The sequence below is a fragment of the Talpa europaea genome (genome assembly GCF_964194135.1).
Source record: "Talpa europaea genome assembly, chromosome: 2".
NCBI classification, from domain to species: Eukaryota; Metazoa; Chordata; class Mammalia; order Eulipotyphla; family Talpidae; genus Talpa; species Talpa europaea.
The window spans coordinates 143,228,295-143,250,692 of record NC_140068.1 but is presented as its reverse complement, the minus strand read 5'-3'; the positions used below and the strand labels follow the sequence as shown (position 1 = coordinate 143,250,692).

Sequence of the window (22,398 nt, the reverse complement as noted above, 5' to 3'; positions counted from 1 at the left end):
TTTCTGACTTATTTCACTGAGCATGATCCCTTCCAGCTCCACCGATGTTGCTGCAAATTGCATGAGCCTATCTTTTTTGCTCGCTGAGTAATATTCCATTGTGTATACGTACCACATCTTGATCCAGTCACTCACAGCAGGAATTTAGAAAACCTAAATAAGGGACCAGGAAAAAGACTAATTCTAATAAAGTAAAAATCAAAATCAACAAGCAGCTATAAACCAGAGACACACTACAGCGGGGGGAGGTGGGAGGTGGATCAAAACAAAGGGGGTGGGAATTGTATGGGGACTATCACCAAGATGAAAATGCATACATTGTGCAAAAATGAAAAAATGATGTAAAAATATATAAAATTAAAAACAAAACCAAAGCAGACTACCCAAGTGTGGGGTTCCCTTTCTTTTTTCCCCTTCCCTGTTTCTGGCCTTTAAAAATGTAACCGGATTCGACATTCCCAACCGCTAGGTATTAACTTGACAATTAGCTCCCAAGGGTTCTTGGCCCTGAAGTTGTCTTCGTGGGGGTGGAGCCCACGAAGTCGCAGGGAGCTGAGCCAGGTAGGTTCAATCCCCTCCGCAGGCTTCTGTGAAGAACGCTCAGCTCCCCAATCCGCTCCAGGATTACAGCAGGTCCCGCCGCGTTGGAACGACAATTTCCAGGCCGCGCCCAAATCCTAACACCTGAGATTGCAAACGGCGGCGGCGGAGCGCCCACGGCGCGCCCCCCAAAAGTGTGTTCTCACCATATGCGCCGTGTTTCCAGGCTTCGTCTAGCTCCCGCTCACTAGAAATGGAAAACTTATATACCGCGGACGAAACATTTCACAGGGGACAGAAAAGCCAAGTGCGTAAAAGGTTCCCTGCAAGACCGCGTCGCCGGGCCGAGGTGGGCAGCGCGCGCGTGAACCTGCAGCGCCCCCAGCTCCGGCTGCCCGGACGCACCGGGCGGTGGGGACCAGGACTCGGGGCGCCCCGGGCCGCCGCCTCTGCGCTGCAGCCAGCAGAGGGCTCCCGGGTCCTCCCGCGCGCGCTCGCTCGCTCCCCGCCGCCTCTCCAGACGCAGGGCCCGGGCGGCCGCGCAGCGCGGCTGCGAGGAGGGGGCGCCGCCGCAGCCCGGCGCGCCTCGCGGGTGTGCGCCCCGCGCGGGGGGACGCGCGCCCGGGCGCAGGGGGCCGGCCTGGGAGCCCGGCGGAGCCGGCTCTCGCGAGGGGAGCGGGAGGCGCCGGGAGAGGGAGGAGGCAGCCCAGGAGGAGGGCCGGAGCTGCCCCCGCCCAGCCGCAGCCGGGCTGGAGCGCGAGGCACCGTGCGCCCCCGCCCCGCGCAGCTCTCCCCGCCTCTGCCCACGCCTTCCGCTTTCACCTAGGGCCCTAGGTGCGCGCCCTCCCGGGCTGGAGCTGCCGGCGCCGGGGCCGCGAACCGGGAGCCGGGAGCCGGGAGCCGGGAGCCGGGAGCCGGGAGCCGGGAGCCGGGAGCTTGGAGCCCGGGGCTTGGAGCCCGGAGCTTGGAGCTTGGAGCTTGGAGCCTGAGCCGGCGCCGCAGCCGAGCCGCCCCGCGCCTGTTCCGAGCCCAGCCGGGTCTCCGCTCCGCCGCCGGGAATTGCCAGGAGGCGTCATGTAGCCGCCGCTGCAGACCCACCTCGCCTTCGCAACTCTTTTTTGGGGGAAGGAGGCGGGGGCGCGGCGAAATCTATCTCCGCCCCCGCTTTCTTGGCTACTCCCCTTTGCAAGCTGCCTCTGCATCTGAGAGATTGAGGGGTTCGGGGAGGGCGGGGGGCCGCCCATCAGAGTTGGACCTGCAGTCACCCCGCGCACCTCGAGCGCCACCATGGCCGAGGAGAGCTCCGAGGTGCCCAGGGAGTTGATAGGTAAGAGTGCGCGGCTGTTGATTTTCCATCTGCCTCTGCGCGTTCCTCACCTCCGCCCCCCCCTTCTCTGCCTCCCCGCCGCTCCCGCGAAGTCTCGGCGCCCCTTAGGGCCGAGGGGTGTGGGGCCGGGTCGTTGGGGGGCGCCGGGAAGTTTGATGGTGTCTGACCGCCTGGAAAGCGAGTCCGCCGAGGGCGGGTGGGCAGGACCGCGGGGCAGCCCGCGCCCCCTCCTCCGGCACCGCCTCCCGCCGCGACCTGGGGTCCAGGTTGGCGGAAGAAGGGGGGCAGGTTGCCTCGGTCCTGCGAGTTCTGATTGCCAGGAGAACCCTTTAGAGCGCCCAGCCCGCCGCCCCAAACTCGGGCAAGTCCTGGAGAGCCCCCCGCAAGGACAGCTGGCGAGCGCACAGTAGGTCGTCTCAGGCACATGCTAGGCACCCCCTCCCGGAAAAGACGCCGGGCAGAAGGGGCCCCTCTGGCGACAGTCTTGGGGGAGGGGGTGCTAGTCTGGTGTAATGACTGAGCCTGGCAAGGCGTGGCTTCGCTCGGCGAGCTGGGAGCGAAAGGGTTACAGGACTGACGCAAACTCGGGCCAGGAAATTGAGGGTTAATGATAAAAGCCTTATTTTAATAATAATTAACCTAGGGATTCTCCCCCACCCGGGATCTTTTAGGGAACCACTGTCTGGTACCCTATGCAAGGTGACCCATTGTTTGAATCCCTTGAGGTTTATTTTTGCAGGAGGGGGGGTTGCTGAATTTTTATGTGTTGGGGTTTAATTTAATTATATGGAGGGTTAAAAGGCAGAGTTAAAATGAGGTGGGGGACAGTTCCCAAAGCCCAGCGTTGAAGCGTGTGTGTGTGTGTGTGTGTGTGTGTGTGTGTGTAGCTGTACTGTAACAAGGTATGTGCGCCTGTGTTGGGGCATATTTGGAGCCCCAGTGACCTATATTCCGACTGTACCATCCTTGGCACACTGCACAGCCTATTGCTCAGAAAGATGATGTTGAATCCGTGCTGACAAGAGGAAGTTCTCACCACTGGCATTTGAAGAATTACACCGCCTTTCTGCTTGTAGACAATACTTCGGAGGAGTTTGTGTCTGCTCTTCCATTAGTGACTTTTAACTCAGCAGGTATAAAAGTTGATGTAAAGAGGCTGTTAGGTTTGTATGGAAGCTTCTGCTTTTGTTGAATTTTTTAAAAAAGGCATCTAATTCTTTAACCGAATTTAAGGTGTAAAATTACTCCTCCTGTCTCACCAAACCTTCACCACCCCACCCCACAACCCCCCTCACCCATCCTAGCCCCAGCCTCTTCTCTCTCTCCAATCCTGTGGAGCCAGCTCCTGAGATAAAGCATCAGCTGCCTTTGCTATAATGAGTGGTCCATCCGGTTCTGGAAAGTCCGGACCTTTCCAACAGCCCAGCCACCTGAAGAGTAAAGAAAAAGTCCAGATCCTCCCCAAGATGCACCCCACCCACCCATCCTGAGAAAGAATTTAGGGGGAGGGCTTGTGTCTCTGACCAAGGCTAAGGATAAGTAAAGAGGATGGTAGATTTTGAAATTAGTTCTTGAGCCTGCTGATGAGAAATGGAGGTCATTAGTTAAACCCAAGAGAAAGATCTGTGAAGGCTGGGATGGAAATCACATACCTGGTCTATATTGAGGCTGCTCTAAAGAAATACTTTGGTGTATGTTCAAAGTTGAATTGAACTTTATCTGGATATGCAATTTTTGTGTTTATGGAGCTTTGCCCATCTAACATAGCTTTCAGCAGGATGACACAGCTTTTGTGATATGCCTGATAGGGTTTTCCTGACTCAGTCGGGGAAATTCCCGCACCTGCTTTGCTCTCTAATTTCAAGTGCTCACAGGAGTTCCCTTCTAATCAATTCAAAATGGCAACCTTGTGCAAACCTCAACATATTCCCTTATACTAAAAATGCCTATCTTTCTGATGATAAAAGTAATACAGACTTTTATTTAAAAATGTAAATACAGAGAAGAACGAGAATAAAACACCCACATTACCACTCAGACATAGCTACTTTTAACCTTTCGCTATACAACTTTCCAGAGTCTTTATATTCTCAATTCATCTTCAGATAATCTTTCCTACCCTTCTTAGGGGAGGGAGGGAGGAGGCGCCTGTACCTCTTTTGATAAGATAAAAGCTGCACAGAGAAGTCCCAGTACAGTGAGCACCATCATATGTCCCCACTCCCTGGCTCCCTCCCCCAAATCTCCACCTCATTATTGTTCCTGGCACTGTGTTGCATTGTCCCCAAGTCCTTCTCTATGGGGACAAGGCTCTTTGCTCTCCTGCTTCCCTAACTTGATGGCTCTAAACTGTGTGGCGCACTTTCTAGTAAGAATCTTCTGATCACCCCACAATAAACATTTGTTAAACCACAGGCCTATATTGTTGAGTGTGTGTGATATAAAACAGACTGAAACAGACATTGCAAATAGAAGTAACAATTCCATTTTCCTGCTGTACCTCAGTGGTTGGTATCACATCTATGGTATACTTTGGACACCAATGGTTGGGTTTTTGTAAGGATTCAGCTCAGGGATCTCCTTCTCCCTGAAACCTCAGGTAATTTCTCACCCATGATCTCATGGGCGGGTATGAGTATAGATTTGTTGAATGGCATCCACCCTGGTCCTCCAGTAGATGGTCAATTCTAAAGGGGGCCACCGCTATCCCAGGCGCTAGTAGAATACCTGGCAAAAATCATAGAATATGTGAATCAACCTAAATGATTATAAAGAATGCTGAGCTGTGGGAGTATAGAGGGTGTTGCTTTTTTTTTTTTTTTTTAATATAAGTAGAATATAACCAGGAGAGAATAGGAAAGGCATTCCAGGAAAGAGTAATACAGAATTGGTATGTGTGTTGGGGAGGGGAATAATAGAGATGATTGGATCTTTCAGTGTGTGTTGAGAAGTTTAACTAAAAAAATGTGAAAGGAATTGAATGACAATTGTCAAGATTTGGAGTCAGGGGCCTTCCTGGTGGCGCAAGGGGTTAAGACACAACCTATGAAGCGAACCGCAGCCACTGCAGTATGAGTTCGATCCTCAGCCAGGGAGCAACCCACATGGCACAGCAGATCTCTCCTGACTCGCCTGCTGCTCCCCTCAGCAATGTATTTCAGTCAGTCTGCCTGTTCTGTTCCCCACTCTGTCTCTGGTGAATCTTCTCACCACCCACACCTCTGGTCTGTACCCCCATTCTTGCATGCATAAATAAATAAATCTTAAAAAAAAAAAGATTTGGAGTTAGCCCCAATGATTGTGACTCAGACCAAGAGTGGTGCTACCAACCCTGTGGTTTTGGATGGTCTTTGGTTATTTGGAGGGGTCACAATGCTGATAGATGAATGGTTACGCACTTAGTCTTGGTGAAAGATTCTGAGGCTCTGCTACAGTCTTAAGGAGACCTTTCTAGAATAGGTGCCTGTGGGCCTCCCTGGTGGCGCAAGGGATTAAACACAGCACTATGAAGCTATCAGCAGTCTCTGATAGCAGCAAGCAAGAGATCAGTCCCCGGCAGGCCAGCTATCCACATGACACAGCAGACCTCCTGTCTCGCCCACTGTACCCCTCAGCAGTGTATTTCAGTCACACTGCCTGGTCTGTTCCCTACTGTCTCTGGTGAATCCTCTCACCCCTCAGACTAACTGAAATACACTGATGAGGGGAGCAGCGGGTGAGACAGGGGAGGTCTGCTGTGCCATGTGGGTAGCTCCCTGGCTGGGGATCGAACTTGTGCTGCAGTGGCCGCAGATAGCTTCATCGTGCTGTGCTTAACTCCCTGCGCCACCAGGGAGGCCCTCTTGATATTTTTCTTCTCAATCCATCCAGGTTGTATCATTCCTTGCATGGGCTGGTGTATATCATATGCTTTTATATTTGCCTCAGAACCTGAGGGCACAGTACAAGCACACAGTAGGTATTCATTAAGGATTTGATGATTGATAACCATCTGCTTGTAAAACAAGTAAATAAAAAGGACAAAGATCAATAACAACACCCCAAATACTCTTCCCAATCTGTCTCCTCCCTGGCATTTTTTTCCCCTAATTAATAAAAGACTCTAATGATAAACTATTTCCTTTCAGAAAGCATCAAGGATGTTATTGGCAGGAAGATTAAAATTTCAGTAAAGAAGAAAGTCAAGTTGGAAGTCAAGGGAGACAAAGTTGAGAACAAAGTGCTGGTAAGTGGGATCATCTTTGCACAAAATACTTGGCAGTTAAAAGGGCTTTTCTGTCCTTGGTTTTGATTGCTTAATGTTCATGAAGCTCTAGTCCTGTCTTTTATATTTTGTTTCAAAGTTCTGATGATCATTTGATCCTTAGATTAATTGGAGTATTTGTTCATTGAAAGTTAAAAGGAGTATCGTTTATGTTTGTGTGATTGAAGTTTTTATAATGATCTTACAGTTGTAGTAATCACCCTCACTTAGCACATGTTCATGTTATTCAATGTTCCATGTTCTTTGCAGCTTATTTCTTATCTTTGTTGGGGCTGAGTATATGATTTTATTTGTAAGAACTGGTGGGGAGAGTTTACAAGATTCATGTCAGTTTAATTATTCAATCCGATTTTCTCAAATGTGAGCCATCATAGAGGTATGGTGCGAGAATGTGAAGAAAATATTTATCGCTTGCCTTGGCTTTTGGTGTTTTGGAGGGAAACACCTGCTGGGGGCAGTGACTGCTGGTGCTGAGACCGAACTTGGGGTCCCCTCCAGTTTCTGAGAGGAGTTTTGAGGTGGCTGAGGGCTGGGACTTTATTGGGCACAGTTTGTTAGGGGGTGTTGTATCTTTCAAGAGGTGAAACCTTTCTACCTTCAATTTAGTGTATCTTAGTGGTTTCTAGGTTGAGATTTTGGCAAATCTAAATGTAAGCTGAAGCTAATACCTCTTGTTTGTGTTTTTGTTGGAGAGAAAATTCTGTTAAACTTTTTAATCATGAAACTTTCAAACATGTTGAACCTTACGTGCTTTTCAGCTTCAGCAGTTTTGGTGTTTTGCCAATATTATTTGTTTGCATTGAGGCGTGATACAGCTTCAGACGTGCACCAGAGTGATTTGATATTTGTATAGATTGTGAATGATCACAGAAAGTTTCAACATCCATCATGCTTCATGGTTACAAAAGTATTTTATTCTCTTGTGATGGGTTCCCAGAGTATCTGAAAACAAATCATAGCATATGTATGACATTGTAAGGAATATTTTCAGTAGTGTGCTTCTTCAGTTGAAGTCACCACTGCATTTGAAGCACCATTCTGATAAAATGTCTTGAGACTTTTTAAATAGCCTACTGCCTTGTCCTGTAGATAGAAGGATTATGCCATAATGGATCTTTTCTTATTCTCTGTCAAGATTTGTATTTACCCCAAGATGTGGTCTATGATGCAAGTCTATGATCTATGGTATAAGTCTATGGTCTATAGTATAAGTCTGTGGTCTGTGATATAAGTCTCTGGTCTATGTATAAGTCTATGGTTTATGCTATAAGTCTGTGGTCTGTAGTATAAGTCTGTGGTATATATGGTATAAGTCTGTGGTCATGGTATAAGTCTATGGCTTATGGTACAAGTCTGTGGTCTGTAGTCTATGGTGTAACTCAGAATGGCAGAGAAATTCGAATGGGAAAGAAGACTCATGTAGATGTGTAATTCACATGATCAATAGCCGTGGTAATTGGTGTCATTATTCTGTTTTCTTTGGCATTAAGAAAGACTAAGTTTCCTTAAGTTAGGTTTTACTTCATGTTGTTCAATCATGGGAGTATGGTATTTTTGGGGAGGTCTTAGTGGAGAAAGAAGAAATTTTGTGTCTGCCATTTATTTTTTATATTTTTAAAGTAAATCATCATGTAGTAACTTCACAGGATGGACCCACTTTTCTACAACTTAAATATTAAGAAATTCTTGCAAGAGTAGTCTCACAATGGCCCATGTTCTTACTTGATAAGGACACTATCATATTAAGAATAAACCCTTGTCATGATTAAATTTGCAAAGTTAAATTTCTTTTTTTCAGAAGATTATGCTCCCTGTTTCTCTAACCAAAATGATTTAAGATTCAAAGGAAAGAAAATAAAATTTCAGAGACAGTTTTAGATGTCCAGTATAATAAAGTTACCACCATTTAAAAATAGTTATGATTTGTCTGTAAGGTTAATGCATTTTTTTATTTTGGCTCATCTTAGTACTAACTGCAGTTAATTGTGATTTGTCTTTAATGTTAAGTTTTTTTTTTCTCATCTTACTATTAACTGGAGTCAATTAAAGTTGTAGCCAAATTTCAAATGTGTTTCAATGTAAACATTTATCTCCCCAAATCTGGAATCTATGCATTTTCTAGCAGCTTCATGTAAACTTGTTTTGGCTCTTCCTTACTTGCATGGGCAGGAATTATTAATAGAAATAAATATCCAGGGTCTGACAGGCTTCAAATTTGAGCAAGATGGTCTATGAATTAAATCCATTCAGTTTGGATTTTGGAGTTTCTACATTTAGAGAAGTTCGATTACTTAAGACATTGGGGAGAAGATTAAATCTTATAATTTGCATTTTTGATCTTTTTCTTGGCTGTCTATCCACTAAAATAGGTTATTCATGAGTTGGATTAATGTTTTCAATGTCTTTTTATTTCTTATTTCTTTTTTCTTTTTTTAAAAAAAGATTTATTTATTTATGCATATAAGAACTGGGATACAGGCTAGAGGTGTGGAGGGTGAGAGGATTCATCAGAGACAGAGTGGGGAAAAGAACAGGTGGACTGACTGAAACACAGTGGGTGAGACAGGAGAGGTCTGCTGAGCTATGTGGGTAGCTCCCTGTCTGGGGATTGAACTCGTGCTGCAGTGGCTGCGGATAGCTTCATAGGTTGCATCTTAACCCCTTGCACCACCAGAGAAGCCTTCTTTTTCCTGTTTTTCAATGCCACCTTTTGGTACCCTTCCACTTACAAAGCTCGGAGTCTTAGGACTTATTTGGGTCCTTCTTTTTATGTATTGATACTATACTCTTTCTAGTTTATCTTTTGTAGGGGATCTGTCTTCATTTTCCTCCTCCTCATGACTGAACATCAACCCAGTGCTAGGCATTCTGCTGCCCACTCAGCCATGCATTGCCTGGTTAGATTCTGCAGCAACCCCATGAGGTGGGCACTAGTTACATCTTCATTGAGGAAAATGAGTCTCCTTGAGGCTGAATTTACCTGTATTAGGTCATTGGGATGAGCCAGTATTTGAACCCAGATCTACCTCCCTTAGAGCCTCTCTACTTCACCATTATGCTCAAAATAAAAAGAAGACATCCTTTGGTTTATTTAGCAGTTGTAAACTTTGAGCCATTGACTGGGGATATTTGGACTGTAGAGGGATCCGTACTCCCTGTGTTTGATTAATAAATATATTAATTTATTAAATTAATACATTAATTTATTCTGTACTTATTGAATATCTGCTATGTGCCAGGCACATGCTGTGTGCATCACAGATATATTCAGTGACTTCGGGGCATTCAGAACTCACAGTATAGTTGGACAGGTTGTGCTATGAGTGGGTGATTGGGGGATCTGACAGCCCATGGGAGGAACCTCGACCTCAGGTCTGAGAGTTGGGGAAGACTTCCAGGAGGACCTGAAACTTAAGCTGACCACTGATGGCTGAGTAGGAGTTAGCAAAGGGGAGAGTAGAGACATGTTCTATGCGAGAAACGTACAAAGCATGTTTGGAGCAAAGAGTACCAGTCAAAGAATGGCCAGCGTGAAGCTTGATTTTGTCTTGCAACTGGACTTTGGGGGAAAGTTGGGACTGGTTAAACAGGTCTCTTCTCGCCACCTGTTTCTAATAACCTTCCCTTGAACTTTCTCCGCCCATCTCTTGGGAAGTAGTGCTGCTCTGTGGTTAGCTCTGGGAGCCACACCTGGTTGTCACTGCAGCCAACTATTTCACAGCAATGCCAAGCCTCGACTCCTCTGATGACAAAGGAGTTACAACAGTAATTGTAAATGGTTGCTTTGAAGAGTAACTGGAATATCATTAAATGCTGCTTAGCACAATACCTAGCATAGTATCAACACTCAAAAATTATAAACCCCAGGGCTGCTGTATACTGTTCTCTCAGTGGCACAGGAAAGGCCGATCCTTCAGCTGCTCAAGTACCTGTTTCTTGACTCAGGGCCTGAACACAGGTCGCCGTGAGGCCCGGAAGCTTTATTTATAGTTTGCAGCACCTTTTTAGCAGAATGTAGTGCAACTGACTAGTATGCTTTAGACACATGAAATCAGAAATGCTGGAGTTTGGGGAGTGAGCTAGAGTGTTCTTTGGTGAAATAAGTTTAATAATCAGGATGTTAAGATAAACCAATTTCTCTATAACATTGGCTTTTCACAGTTATTCACACACCTGTGGACACGGTAGATTCTTTTTTTTCCTTTATTTAAAAAAATATTTATGCATACAAAAGCTGGGGTACAGGCCAGAGGGTGAGTCAGGAGGGGTCTGCTGAGCCATGTGGGTAGCTCCCTGGCCAGGGATCGAACTCGTGCTGCAGAGGCTGCGGATAGCTTCATAGATTGCGTCTTACCCCCTTGCACCACCAGGGAGGCCCTGGAAACAGTAGATTTCTAAAAATGAGATAAGTCTGCTGCCCTCCTTACCTTTATTTGGCCAGAGACTCTAAATGTCCACAGACTGGAACACTGGAATGGAAATAGGCCCAGGCCGGTGCCCCAGGAGAAGTTAGAGCAAGCTGGAGGAGGTGACCCACCCACCACAGACAGCACTGCTCTCCTTTGGTCCCTGAACTGTGGGCAGGTGCAGTCCCCTGGGGCTGCACCCTGGGGACACCTCCTCTGTTGCTGTGAGACTCTTTTGTCTTTCGGGGATGTCATTGGGAAGTGACTCTGTTTCTTAGACTCCTTTCTCCTTTGCCTGTTGAATTTTAACCCCACTCTTGCAGTTTTAAAAGTGTTTTTATATTTCTATATTTTTTAGGTAAGTTTTTCCCTTTTTTTTTTTTTTTTAAAATAGAGGCATGTTATTTATTTATTTATTTGTTTGTTTGTTTGTTCATTTTGTTTATACATGCACTGGGTACAGTCAGAAGCGCGGGAGGGTGAGAGAATTCACCAGAGCCAGAGCGGGGAGCAGAGCAGGCAGAAGGACCGAAGTACACTGCTGAGGGGAGCAGCGGGCGGCAGGAGAGGTCTGCGCGCCATGTGGGACCCTCCTCCGGTGGCCGGGGAGCAGCCGGGGATTGAACCGGCGCCGCAGAGGCCGCGGGCAGCTTCGCAACCCAGCGTTCAACCGCTGTGCCACTGGGGAGGCCCAAGTTTTTCCTTTTTTTAAAAAAAGATTTATTTATTTATGCATGCAAGAACTGGGGTATGGGCCAGAGGTGCTGAGGGGAGAAGCAGGCAAGACAGGCGAGGTCTGCTGCGCCCTGTAGGCTAGGGGGTGGAACTCCTGCTGCAGTGACTGGGATAGCTTGATAGTGCTGAGACTTACCCCTTGTGCCACCAGGGAGGCCCCCAAGCTTTTCATTTTTTTGATAATTATGGCTGTACATTGCACTTGTCCACTGCTCCCCCATTCAGTCTCTCTGGTCTTGCAAAGTGATGTAGTGCAGTAGCACAGCCAGGTTGTTGGTGGAGGCACCATCACTGCCAGGCTGTTGGCATTTCCATCACTGCCAGGACCTCTCATATTGACCCTCATAGCTGCACCCCCATATCTAGTCCCTGTAGCCTCCAATCTGTTCTCCATTTCTAGTTGCCTTTTGGGGATTGGCTTTTTCCCATGTTGAATAATTTCCTGGGGGGCCCTCCAGGATTTTGTGTGTATCCATTGTTCCTTCTCTTCTCTTCTCTTCTCTTCTCTTCTCTTCTCTTCTCTTCTCTTCTCTTCTCTTCTCTTCTCTTCTCTTCTCTTCTCTTCTCTTCTCTTCTCTTCTCTTCTCTTCTCTTCTCTTCTCTTCTCTTCTCTTCTCTTCTCTTCTCTTCTCTTCTCTTCTCTTCTCTTCTCTTCTCTCTCTTCTCTCTCCCCTCTTCTCTCTCTCTCTCTCTCTCTCTCTCTCAGGTAAGTACGGATGTCTCCTTTGTTTACTCACTCGATGGACTTGTGGGTTGTTTCTAGTTTGGGGCTTTTAGGGAGGAAACTGATAGAAACATTTGGTTAGAGCTTGGATGTGCGAACAGAAGTTTTCATTTCTCCCCGATAAATGCCAAGGCGTGCCATTGCAGGTTTGCATCAGAACTGCCTGTTGAATTTCCTAAGAAGCTGGCACACTGTTTCCAGAGTGGCTGCATCATTGTGTGTTCCCACCAGCACTGCCTGGCGATCTAGGCTCTCTCAGTCCAAAACTTGGCAGCATTTGGTATTGCCTAGGCTGGGTTTTTTTTTTTTTTTTCCCTTCATCTTTTTTTTCTTGAGGACTAATGGTTGGAAGAAAATTATTACCAGGAGGAAGCCAGGTCCCTAGTGACTTCTTCCCACCCACACTTCTGCTGTTGCTTGTCTGGGGGAAAGGAATGCGGCCTCCGATGTGTGTGGAAGGTCGTTCCTGTTCTCAGCTCTGTTTTCTCTGTCTCATTTTGGAATTTGGCTTCTATTATCTTTGCAACACTTGTTCTTCCATACCCCTCATAAAATGGGCCAGAAGCAGGACTTCTTTAGGCTGAACAGGTAGAGGAAATAGCATGAAATTGGCTGTTTTTTTTTACCTATTCCCTTTAAAAGAGTTCCTTCATCATTCATTTCTTTAATTTTTTTTATTGAAGTAACATTATAACCTCATATAAATTGCAGTTGTGCATCATTATAAATCAATATTTGATTTGCATCTTAAGTTCATCGCTGAACCTCTTTAACACATTTTCTTTTGTTTGGCTATTTATTTATAGCTTTTGAGCATCTTAATGAGGCTTGATTGGAATATTTGTAAGTTGTAGGTTAATGTTAAAAATATTGAAAAGCAGAGGATATTAGTTTGGGTAACATAGATCCTTAAAATATTTTGATAGGGTCCTTCCCGGTGGTGCAAGGGGTTAAGTCACAACACTATGAAGCTATCCGCAGCCATTGCAGCAGGAGTTAGACCCCCAGCCAGGGAGGTGACCCACGTGGCACAGCAGACGCCTCCTGCTTTGCCCGCTGTTCCCCTCAGCAGTGTATTTCAGTCAGTCTGCCTGTTCTGCTCCCCACTGCCTGCACATCTGGACTGCACCCCAGTTCTTGAATGCATAAATAAATAAAATAAATTTAAGAAAATCCACAGTCATGTAAACTCAGATTTTTAGTAAGGCTGTTGCAATGAACATAAATTAGACTATACTCACACTATTGAGAGTCAGTCTATTCATCAGTTTAGTAGTACATATATCACAGTTTGCCATACCAGGATACTTTCCAAGTAAATAGAGCTGGCAGGAGATGCTTTATTCTGAGTTCTACACAGAAGTGGGTGATCCTGGCAGCACAACTGAGCTCATTGTTGATCTCCAGCATGTTCAGTTTGGTGTAACACATTCGAATGTATGTGTTGATGTTTGATTCCAGTAGTTAAAATACACAAAACCATGAAATTTCCGTCAGATGTTTGTGGAGTGCAACAACTTTGAAGAACACTGTTGCAAAGTCGTTTTGGGCCTCCAGGTTACTTCCCTCTACAAGAGGCCCTTGTACCAGTTGTTGGGTAATTTGAACAGTTCTCTTTGTGGTCCCATTAGGAGTCTCAACTTTTAAGGATCACTTACAATTCAGTGCATAGGTAATTTTCAAAACACCTGGGTGAAGTTACAGCACTGGAGAAAAGAGAGCTTTTGAAAATGGCCACAGCACTGAAATGGTCTTCAGGAGTGGCAATCAGCAGGCGCCTGCTGCCAGGGATCATGGCGGACGTTCTGGGAAATGTAAAAGAAAAGAATCCATGTTGGCATGCTGGAGAACTGACCCCAACTCAGAACTGATCAGGGCGTTAGAACCGATCTGGGCAGGTGGTTGGAGGCAGGATCTGGCACTGGGCACAGGTTTCCAGCAGGTAGTTCTGGCCAAGCTGAACTGTTACCTGAGCTGGGTTTGCATTCTACTCCCCTCTGTGACTGCCCCAGTTTCCTTCTGCAGTTAGGACTGGCGAGTCAAATGACCTTGGGCAAGAAGCAGTTGAGCTTATACCAGCCTTGGTGTAACTTTTCATTGTTCTTAAAAAGATACTGTTTTCTAACCTCTGGGATTTAGCCACTCTGAGACCAGGGCTGGTAGGTACACCCGGGCAGGGGAGGGACACAGGAGGGCAGTAAGGGAGTGCAATGAAAGGGGCTTTGTGGAAATCGAGGAGCCAGGGAATCTAACCAAAATGTGAAGGGCTGAATAGGAAGGGCTCTTTTTTCAGTTATAAAATAGTTACAGTGAAAGCAAAACAGAAAGACTTTGGTAAAAAAAAAAAGTTACTGTAACACCATTGTGTTTCATTCCATTCCACATGCTGTTAATATCTATTGTTAAAGTAGATTGAAAAATGCAACTAAAATTTGCATTTTAATGAAATGCAAGCTTAGAAGATTCCCTCCACCCCCATCCCCAATCCTATTCTTTTTAAAATGCTCATTGTCTGTAGAGTAGACGACTTTGGGCTGATCTATAGGGGGCATATTGCTTAAATCTTTGTTCCTGATCTCTCTCTCATTCTGATAAAAGAGGGTAAGGGATGAGGAAGGATGCTATGTGTGTGTGCCTGTTCATGTGTGTGTGTGTGTGTGTGTGTGTGTAAAACAATCTGTTTTGCCCACTGGGTCCTTTTCCTCATCTTTGTTGTTTGGGAGAGAGTTTTTCTTTTTGAAAACATTAGTTACCCCTTCATAAACTCTGCGCAGTGCATCTTGGCCTCCCTAGCAGTGAGAAGGTGCACAGCAGGCCTCTTGGAGATAGAAGCAGGGATCTGCAAATGCCCTGAGCTCGACCCAGAGCTCTCCAACCTGTGGCAAGGGTATGAGGTGAGTGTGTTTAGTTCCTGGTAAGGAGGCTACTGTGTCTATTCCCTGCCAATCCCAGTGCCTTGGAGTCTTAGGCCACGTTTGTGGGTCTTGATTGGGATTAGCCCGCATGTCCACCAGACAGGATCTGGTGTGGACAGCTTGATTCTAGCAAGGTTGTTCAGACCTTGTCCTCCTTGGCTGGGCCCAGGGAATCTTGGGTCTGGAAGGCTCTTACTGGCTGTCTAGCCAGTCATCCTGGTCTATGAGAAGTTTCCTCTGTAGCATCCTTGCTAGCTGGGTATCTCCCCCCAACTTTTAAAAAAGATTTATTTATTTATGCATGCAAGAACTGGTGTACAGGTCAGAGGTGCGAGTGGTGGGGGTGAGAGGATTCACCAGAGACAGAGTGGGGAACAGAACAGGCAAACTGATGAAATACACTGCTGAGGGGAGCGGTGGGCGAGACTGGAGAGGTCTGCTGCACCATGTGGGTAGCTCCCATGTGGCCGACCTGGGATCAAACTTGTGCTGCAGAGGCTGCAGATAGCTTCACAGTGCTGTGCTTAACCCCTTGCGCCACCAGGGAGGCCCTGGGTATCCCCTTTTTTGCTTTACTGCTGCTGATGCTGGGGAAAGCAGGAGTCTCCGAAAGCCTTGGAGATTTGGTTTGGATTGGAATCTGCATCTTCCATTGGATGGACTCTATTCAGCATTCATTCTCGAGTAGTCTGCTAGAACATCACAGAACAGCTTTGCTCCCTCTTGCTCATGTGCTGTTTAAGTGTTTGAAGATGGTGAACTAGTTTTTCCTTGGTCTTTTATCCTTAGGCTAAGTATGCAGGCTTCCGCCAGCTTCCTCCTGAGAGCCCGCTGTCCTGATCACTTTCCTTTGTAATCATCCCACATTGTCAATGAGCCTTTTAAACTGCAGGTGTTTGGGGATCAGTTCAGCAGACACTGTTAAACTAGATCAGACAGCCAGTCTGTGAGTTGTTAATGGGCTTCTGTGGATTTTGCCTCTGAAAGGGGGTTCAGTGTGGGGATCACAGAATGTCTTCCTCCAGACCTTGCAGAAATCATTGATCTAATCTGCCCATTGAAGAGCTCAGCTCCACATTGCTTGGGCATTAAAAGGGTTTCTTCTTGCTTCTAAATTTGACTGTATCTGTGCTATTTGCATGACTAAAAAAGCCTAAGCAAAAGAAGCATCACCTAGTCGTATCAATTCAGCGGTACTCATTGGAAAAATATCAATAATATTTTTAATGTTTTTTCTATATGAACAGACATAATAAATACATGATATAATTTCAAAATGGAGTCACAGCTAATTTTTAATAATTTACTTTGAAAATTTAATTTTTGAGGCCAAAGCTTTCCATGACCAGAATATATATGCATGTATGTTTTGATTTTCTGTGTGGCATTTTGTTAATTCACTATAGCGGTATACCATTATTTACACGAATTGTCAGATATTTAGGCTGCTTCAAATATTTATTTCTCTTTGATAAATTCTTGGACATGGAACTGTTCACCTCATAGTCCTTTTTACCTGATTGTTATTCAGGAAGTCTCAACAGAGAATCATTGCCTTGCTCATGTCAATTTTGTTGTCTTTAAAAAGATCTCCTCATTAGAAGGACATGTTTTCTTTGTTCCTGTCCTATTTCTTACGCCAGTGTTTCTTGGACATCAGGCCCAAAGGTCTGCTTTTTCTTGCCATGAAGGGTCCTTTCAGATCTACCTGGCTGGGTGTAGTGTCTTCTGCAGTGTGTTTGCAGGCATAGAGAAGTCGTGCAGCACCTGTGCTTAGTGGGGGCTGCCCGTGGGTTCCTGCACCCCAGCTCTTCATCAGCACCGTCTGCCATCTTGGCCTCTGTTGAAGCATCCATAGTTCTTTTCTTTGGCCAACCTAGCAGAATATGAGGCTGTATTATGAAACTTAGATCTTTGATCTTTGCCCTTGTTCGGGAACTTTCTTACCCTGGGTCTTTGAAATGCTGTGATAAATGGTACTTGAGCAGATTTGCAGATGATAAGGAACATAGCACTTTCACTCAATGAAATGTAGTTCAAAATGTCATTAAGACTCCTAAGCTAATATGTGGGTATAGTGAGTCCTTAGAAGAGATTTTATTGATTTTTTAAATTTTAATTTTTTTAAAAGATTTATTTATGCATACAAGAACTGGGGTACAGGCCAGGGTACAGTGGGTGAGAGGATTCACCAGAGACAGAGTGGGGCAGAACAGGCAGATCTACTGAAATACACTGCTTAAGGGAGCAGCGGGTGAGTCAGGAGGCGTCTGCTGTGCCATGTGGGTAGCTCCCTGGCTGGGGATCGAACTCGAGCTTGCAGAGCTGCGGACAGCTTCACAGTGCTGTGCTTAACCCCTGTACCACCAGGGAGGCCCAGAAGAGATTTTAATATAATGAAAGGAAACATTATTTTTCCTCCCAGATGTTTCTGAGGGCAATTTACTTTACCTGTGCAGCTCACAGTAAATGTTTTACATTGGCCCTTCCCGGTCCACCTGGGCTGTGGCGTCCTCTATCCACACCACACTCCCATCTTCCTCACCGAAAATTTTCCTCCTCCCCAATCAGGGGGTGTGTCTGCAGGATGAGGCTCTCTCCTAGTGAGCAAATTCTCACGGGGCCCCATTTTCCTTGCTGCCCTCTCCAGGGTTCAGCCTGCATGTCTGTCCCCTCAAAGCCACCACATTGAACCATGTTGCTTGTGGCCTTTCCTTTCCACACTGGCAGATAGAATGAGGCTTCTCAGGAGACCCCCTTTCTTGGCTGCCTAAGAAAACAAGCACGCAAGAGCCCTTCCAACCATGGCATTACAGTTCTTGACCACTTTGTGGAAGAGACAAGGAAAAACCAGAGAGCCAGATGCGGGGAAGTTCCTGAGATTTCAGAGACCTTGCAAGAGCGAAGATGGTCTCTTTGCTGCTTGGATCCCTACTCCCCTGCCCCGTGCTCTTGTAGAATCTGGGCTAAAGCATGACCCGAGAAACCCAGGCTGGTTGCTGAGGTGTTATCAGGGGACATTTTCAGTTTCCTGATCCTTCTGTCCTAAAAAAAGTGATTGTATCATGTCTGGTAGGATGAGAACACAGCCGGGATCTGGAGAGAAGTGCCTGTCCTTGGCTTTCTGGAACATTCAGCTTCTTTCCTTTTTTCATATCAACAGGTTCTATTCTTTGCCTCTATCCTTGGGAGAGCAAACATGTTGCTGTTTCGGTCACTTTTTGTACAACCTTATCACTGAATCACAGGCGCTACTTGTGTCCATGAAAACCTAATTGGCCTGTGGAGAATGATTTAGTCCAACATTTGGCTGCTTTGTGAGGATGTTTTCGCTGAAGTTTCTTCAGCTCTGGCTCCTTCATTAGGTCTTTCATGACCCTTCAAAATGTATCATTTATAAGGGCCTCCCCTGGTGGCACAGGCAGTTGAACGAAGCGCTGTGAAGCTGTCCGCAGCCTCTGCAGTGCCGGTTCAATCCCTGCCGGCCTCAGAGCTGTGCACATGGTAGGGCAGAACTCTCCTGTCTCGCCCACTGCTCCCCTCAGCAGTGTATTTCGTCAGTCTGCCTGTTCTGTTCCCTGCTCTGTCTCTGGTGAATCCTCTCACCCTCTTGCACATCGGCCTGTTCCCCGGTTCTTGTATAAATAACTAAATAAATATTTAAAAAAATGTATCATTTGTGAATTAACTGTGAAGTTCTGGGAACTGTTTCCTTTTCACCAGTCTGCCTGTCTAGAAAAAAATTTTGGAGTTTCAATAGCACTTAACCCTCTGCATTTTAAACTCTAAGTCGTCACTGTGGGGAGCGTGCTGGTTTTTCTCTGTTCGATTATTTGTCTTTTCCAGCAAAGTCTGGATGCAAGAAGTTGATCCAGTCGTTTCTGTCCAGTGTTGCTTGTTAACAAAGCAGCTGAGGAAAAGGAGAGGCTATTAGTACCTTGTCACTTCGAGTTTATAGGCCTCGTCTCATTTGCGTGTTCTTGCTGCAGAGATTTAATGAAAGTGGCATCTGCCTTAACTCTTGACAGATGTGATTGTCCGTGGTGCTGAACAGAGGGTGTCAGCCACATTATGTGGAGGAAGTGGACTCAGTCAGCTCCTGTGTTCTGTGGGTATAGTGGGAGTAGGGCTCTGCTTTTGCATATTCCAGAGACTGATGCTTGTGGTACGTTTAGCCTTTCATTCAGCAATGGCTTTTTTTTAAAGATTTATTTATTTATGCAAATGAGTCCTGGGATACAGGCCAGAGATGCAGGGGGTGAGAGGATTCATCAGAAACAGAGTGGGGAGCAGAACATGCAGACTGACTGAAACACACTGCTGAGGGGAACAGGAGGTGAGACAGGAGAGGTCTGCTGTGCTATGTGGGTAGCTCCCTGGCGGGGGATAGAACTCTTGCTGCAGAGGTTGCTGATAGCTTCATCATGCTGTGCTTAACCCCTTGCACCACCAGGGAGGCCCTTCAGCAATGGCTTTTTTAAAAGTCTACACTGACATTTCAGACTTCCCGTGCCTTTATCAACTTTCTCTTTGTCATTACGTCAGCCAGGCTGGTTTAAATGCTGACAGTGCTGACTGCCACTCTGTAATCTTGGGCAAGTTATTTAACCTCTCTCAGCCTCACATTCCTCATTGGAAAATGGATGTAATTATTGACCCTACTTGGTGGATTCATTTTGAAAATTAAATGAGGTATTGCCTATACAATATTTTAAATAGTGTTTGGCAGAGAGTAAACCCTCTTGTGACTGTCGTGAGGGTGCTGAATGCTGGGATGATAAGCATCTGATTGTACGTGTATCGTCACAGATGGCTCCAACGTGGCTTATATAAACAGTGCAAAAGAATTGCTTCCATTTGATACAACTCTTCCCGACCCTGTGCGAGATAGTCGTTTCAATCTTTTCTCTGCCCAGAGCTATTTTAAGCCAGGATCAACTGTCAGTAGAAATGGTTTAGGATGTTTCACTCTGCTGCAATTAAAGGGGGTGTATTGCTTTGGAAAAATCTTACAGGAAGGGGTTGAAGGACATTGTGGAGCACGCTGAAGACAGTACTGTGTGCTACTGTGGGTGCTTCTTTTTTTCTGCTGCAAATCCCAATGTGTTCAGAAATGCCTAAACCCACTTTTACATCTAAGTTTCTCAAACTTCAAAAAAAAACCCAAAAGTCAGTAGTTGGCTCCTGTTCATCCCCATAGGGCACTTTTTGGTCTTTGTGGATGCTGCTGCTTGGTCTTGGGGCCTCACTCGGGTCGCTTCCTCTTACATTGCAATTATGACTGCCCCATTATGGTAAGGGTATTATATGGGTTCATGGATCTCTACCTTCCCACACTCGTGAGTTGCTGGCCATGTCAGGCTCCTGCCTTCTAAACAGTCTTTACAACAGGATCTGGCAACCTCAGCACTGTGAACAGTTTTTTTTTAATTTTTTATTTATTTATTTGTTTTGTTTTTGTTTTGTTTTGTTTTGTTTTTATACATGCACTGGGTACAGTCAGAAGCGCGGGAGGGTGAGAGAATTCACCAGAGCCAGAGTGGGGAGCAGAGCAGGCAGAAGGGCCGAAGTACACTGCTGAGGGGAGCAGCGGGCGGCAGGAGAGGTCTGCGTGCCATGTGGGACCCTCCTCTGGTGGCCGGGGAGCAGCCGGGGATCAAACCGGCGCCGCAGAGGCCGTGGGCAGCTTCGCAACCCAGCGCTCAACCGCTGCGCCACCGGGGAGGCCCAGCACTGTGAACAGTTTGAGCCATGTGATTCTTTGCTGTTGGGGCTGCTGTGCATTATAGGATATTTAATAACTTGACCAACCTTCGCCTCCTAGATGACAGGTCTGACAATGAAAAATGTCTCTAGCCATGGTCAGATGTTTTCGGGGTGGTAGAACTGCCCCAGAGAGCAGGTGCATACCTAGTTATTCATACTATTCGATTTCTATCTCAGTTCAGAAATTTAGAGTTCTTTACTATAGTTATGGTCAATTTACCTAAATTCGAGATGCATTTGAAATATTTATTTTGTAAGTATTTACATACCTAGCTTGATATATAACAAAAATGAGAGATTGAACCTAATAGAAATTTGTCTTAAGATACCAAGAAGGTTTCACTAGGGGGTCTCCATGAGTGGTCCTGAGAACCGCAACATTATGCAAATTCATAGGGTCCCATCCAGAGCTTCTGAGTCAGAATTCAGAATCTCTGGGGGTGGGTCCCAGAAATCTGTTTTAACAAGCCCTGCAAGTGATTTTGATGCACTTCCTGACATGAGAGGCACTGGATCAGCTTCTTAGACTCCGAATAGAGACCATGGAATAAAGCTGATTGAGAAGCAAGCCTAACCTACCCTATACAGAAGTTTGCAGTCTGCTTAGGAAAGGCCTTTTATGAAGGTCATGCTAAGTACCTGCTGATCATACTGGCCCTCTCCAAGAGCCTGCCACCCCTGCAGCTTCCGTTTGAGGGTTTCCTTTTGTCAGCATCTCTGTGCTTGCTACTTGAGGCCCCACACCATGGCCACATCTGATTGAACTGGGGGTGGTGGTGCCTGGCCCCCAGAAAAGCATCTTTGGGCCAGTGAACAGCTTGTACTTCACAGCTCTGCCCACCAGGGCTGATCTGTTTTGGACAGAGAGATTTTTCCTGTTGGGAGTCGGGGAGTCCGAGGCACAGAGAGTCACAGAAATGAGAAGTAAGCAGAAGGCATGAGGCAGTAAAAGCTCTTGTATAAACAGAAGCCAGGAAGCGTGAAGAGGCTGCTAATGAGCCAGTTGTAGTAAGAGCAGTAGAAGCAGAAGAGGGTGGCAAGCCCTGAATAGCTGCTTTGAAAAGCGTGGCCCCTCCAGTTGAGTTCAGGGAATAGATCATGTTAACAAGTATATTTAGAAAACAGCCTTTTTCAGGTTTCCACAAGGGCCAATTTGGTCATTGCTGACAGGGCTTCTACTCGGCTCACCTCTCTACGTGTCCTTCTGGGAGACCTTCACTGACTGAGGCAGCCTCAGTCTGGGTCTACTCCGTGTGCCCTGAAAGAATCCATTGGGTGTGTGTTGACAGCAGAATGCTAATGGGACTTACCTGGCAGTGCACGGGGTTAAGATGCAGCACTATGAAGCTATTCCCAGCCACTGCAGCATGACTTTGATCCCCAGCCAGGGAGCTACCCACATGGCGCAGCAGACCTCTCCTGACTCGCCCGCTGCTCTCCACAGCAGTGTATTTCAGTCAGTCTGCCTGTTCTGTTTCCACTCCGTCTCTGGTGAATCCTCTCATTCCCTAGCATCTGTGGCCTACATACCAGTTCTTCTATGCAAAAATAATTTTTAAAAAAGATTGCAAAGCGGGATCAGGGCTCCCTCATCAAACAGAACTCTTGACCTCACCTCTCCTACTCCAAGCCAGAAACATCAAAAAAGTGGTACAATTCTTCTCTACAATCAAGGCAGAATCAACCCTGAAGAGTAGAAAGCACTGGAGACCTCATCATCT

The 22,398-nt window shown here is 46.2% G+C and overlaps 1 protein-coding gene across 5 annotated transcripts in view; it reads left to right on the top strand.

The window, feature by feature from the left end:
• Window positions 1-1,827: 1,827 nt before the first annotated feature.
• The window catches only part of CARMIL1 (capping protein regulator and myosin 1 linker 1), a gene marked incomplete at its 5' end in the record, with an annotated part of 333,278 nt that continues 312,707 nt past the window's right edge, over window positions 1,828-22,398 (top strand). For all 5 annotated transcript variants that reach the window (XM_084228463.1, XM_084228462.1, XM_084228460.1 and 2 more), the window contains 2 exons: window positions 1,828-1,867; window positions 5,995-6,092. In XM_084228463.1, the coding sequence (XP_084084589.1) occupies window positions 1,828-1,867; window positions 5,995-6,092 (138 nt within the window). The remainder of the gene's footprint in view (window positions 1,868-5,994; window positions 6,093-22,398) is intronic.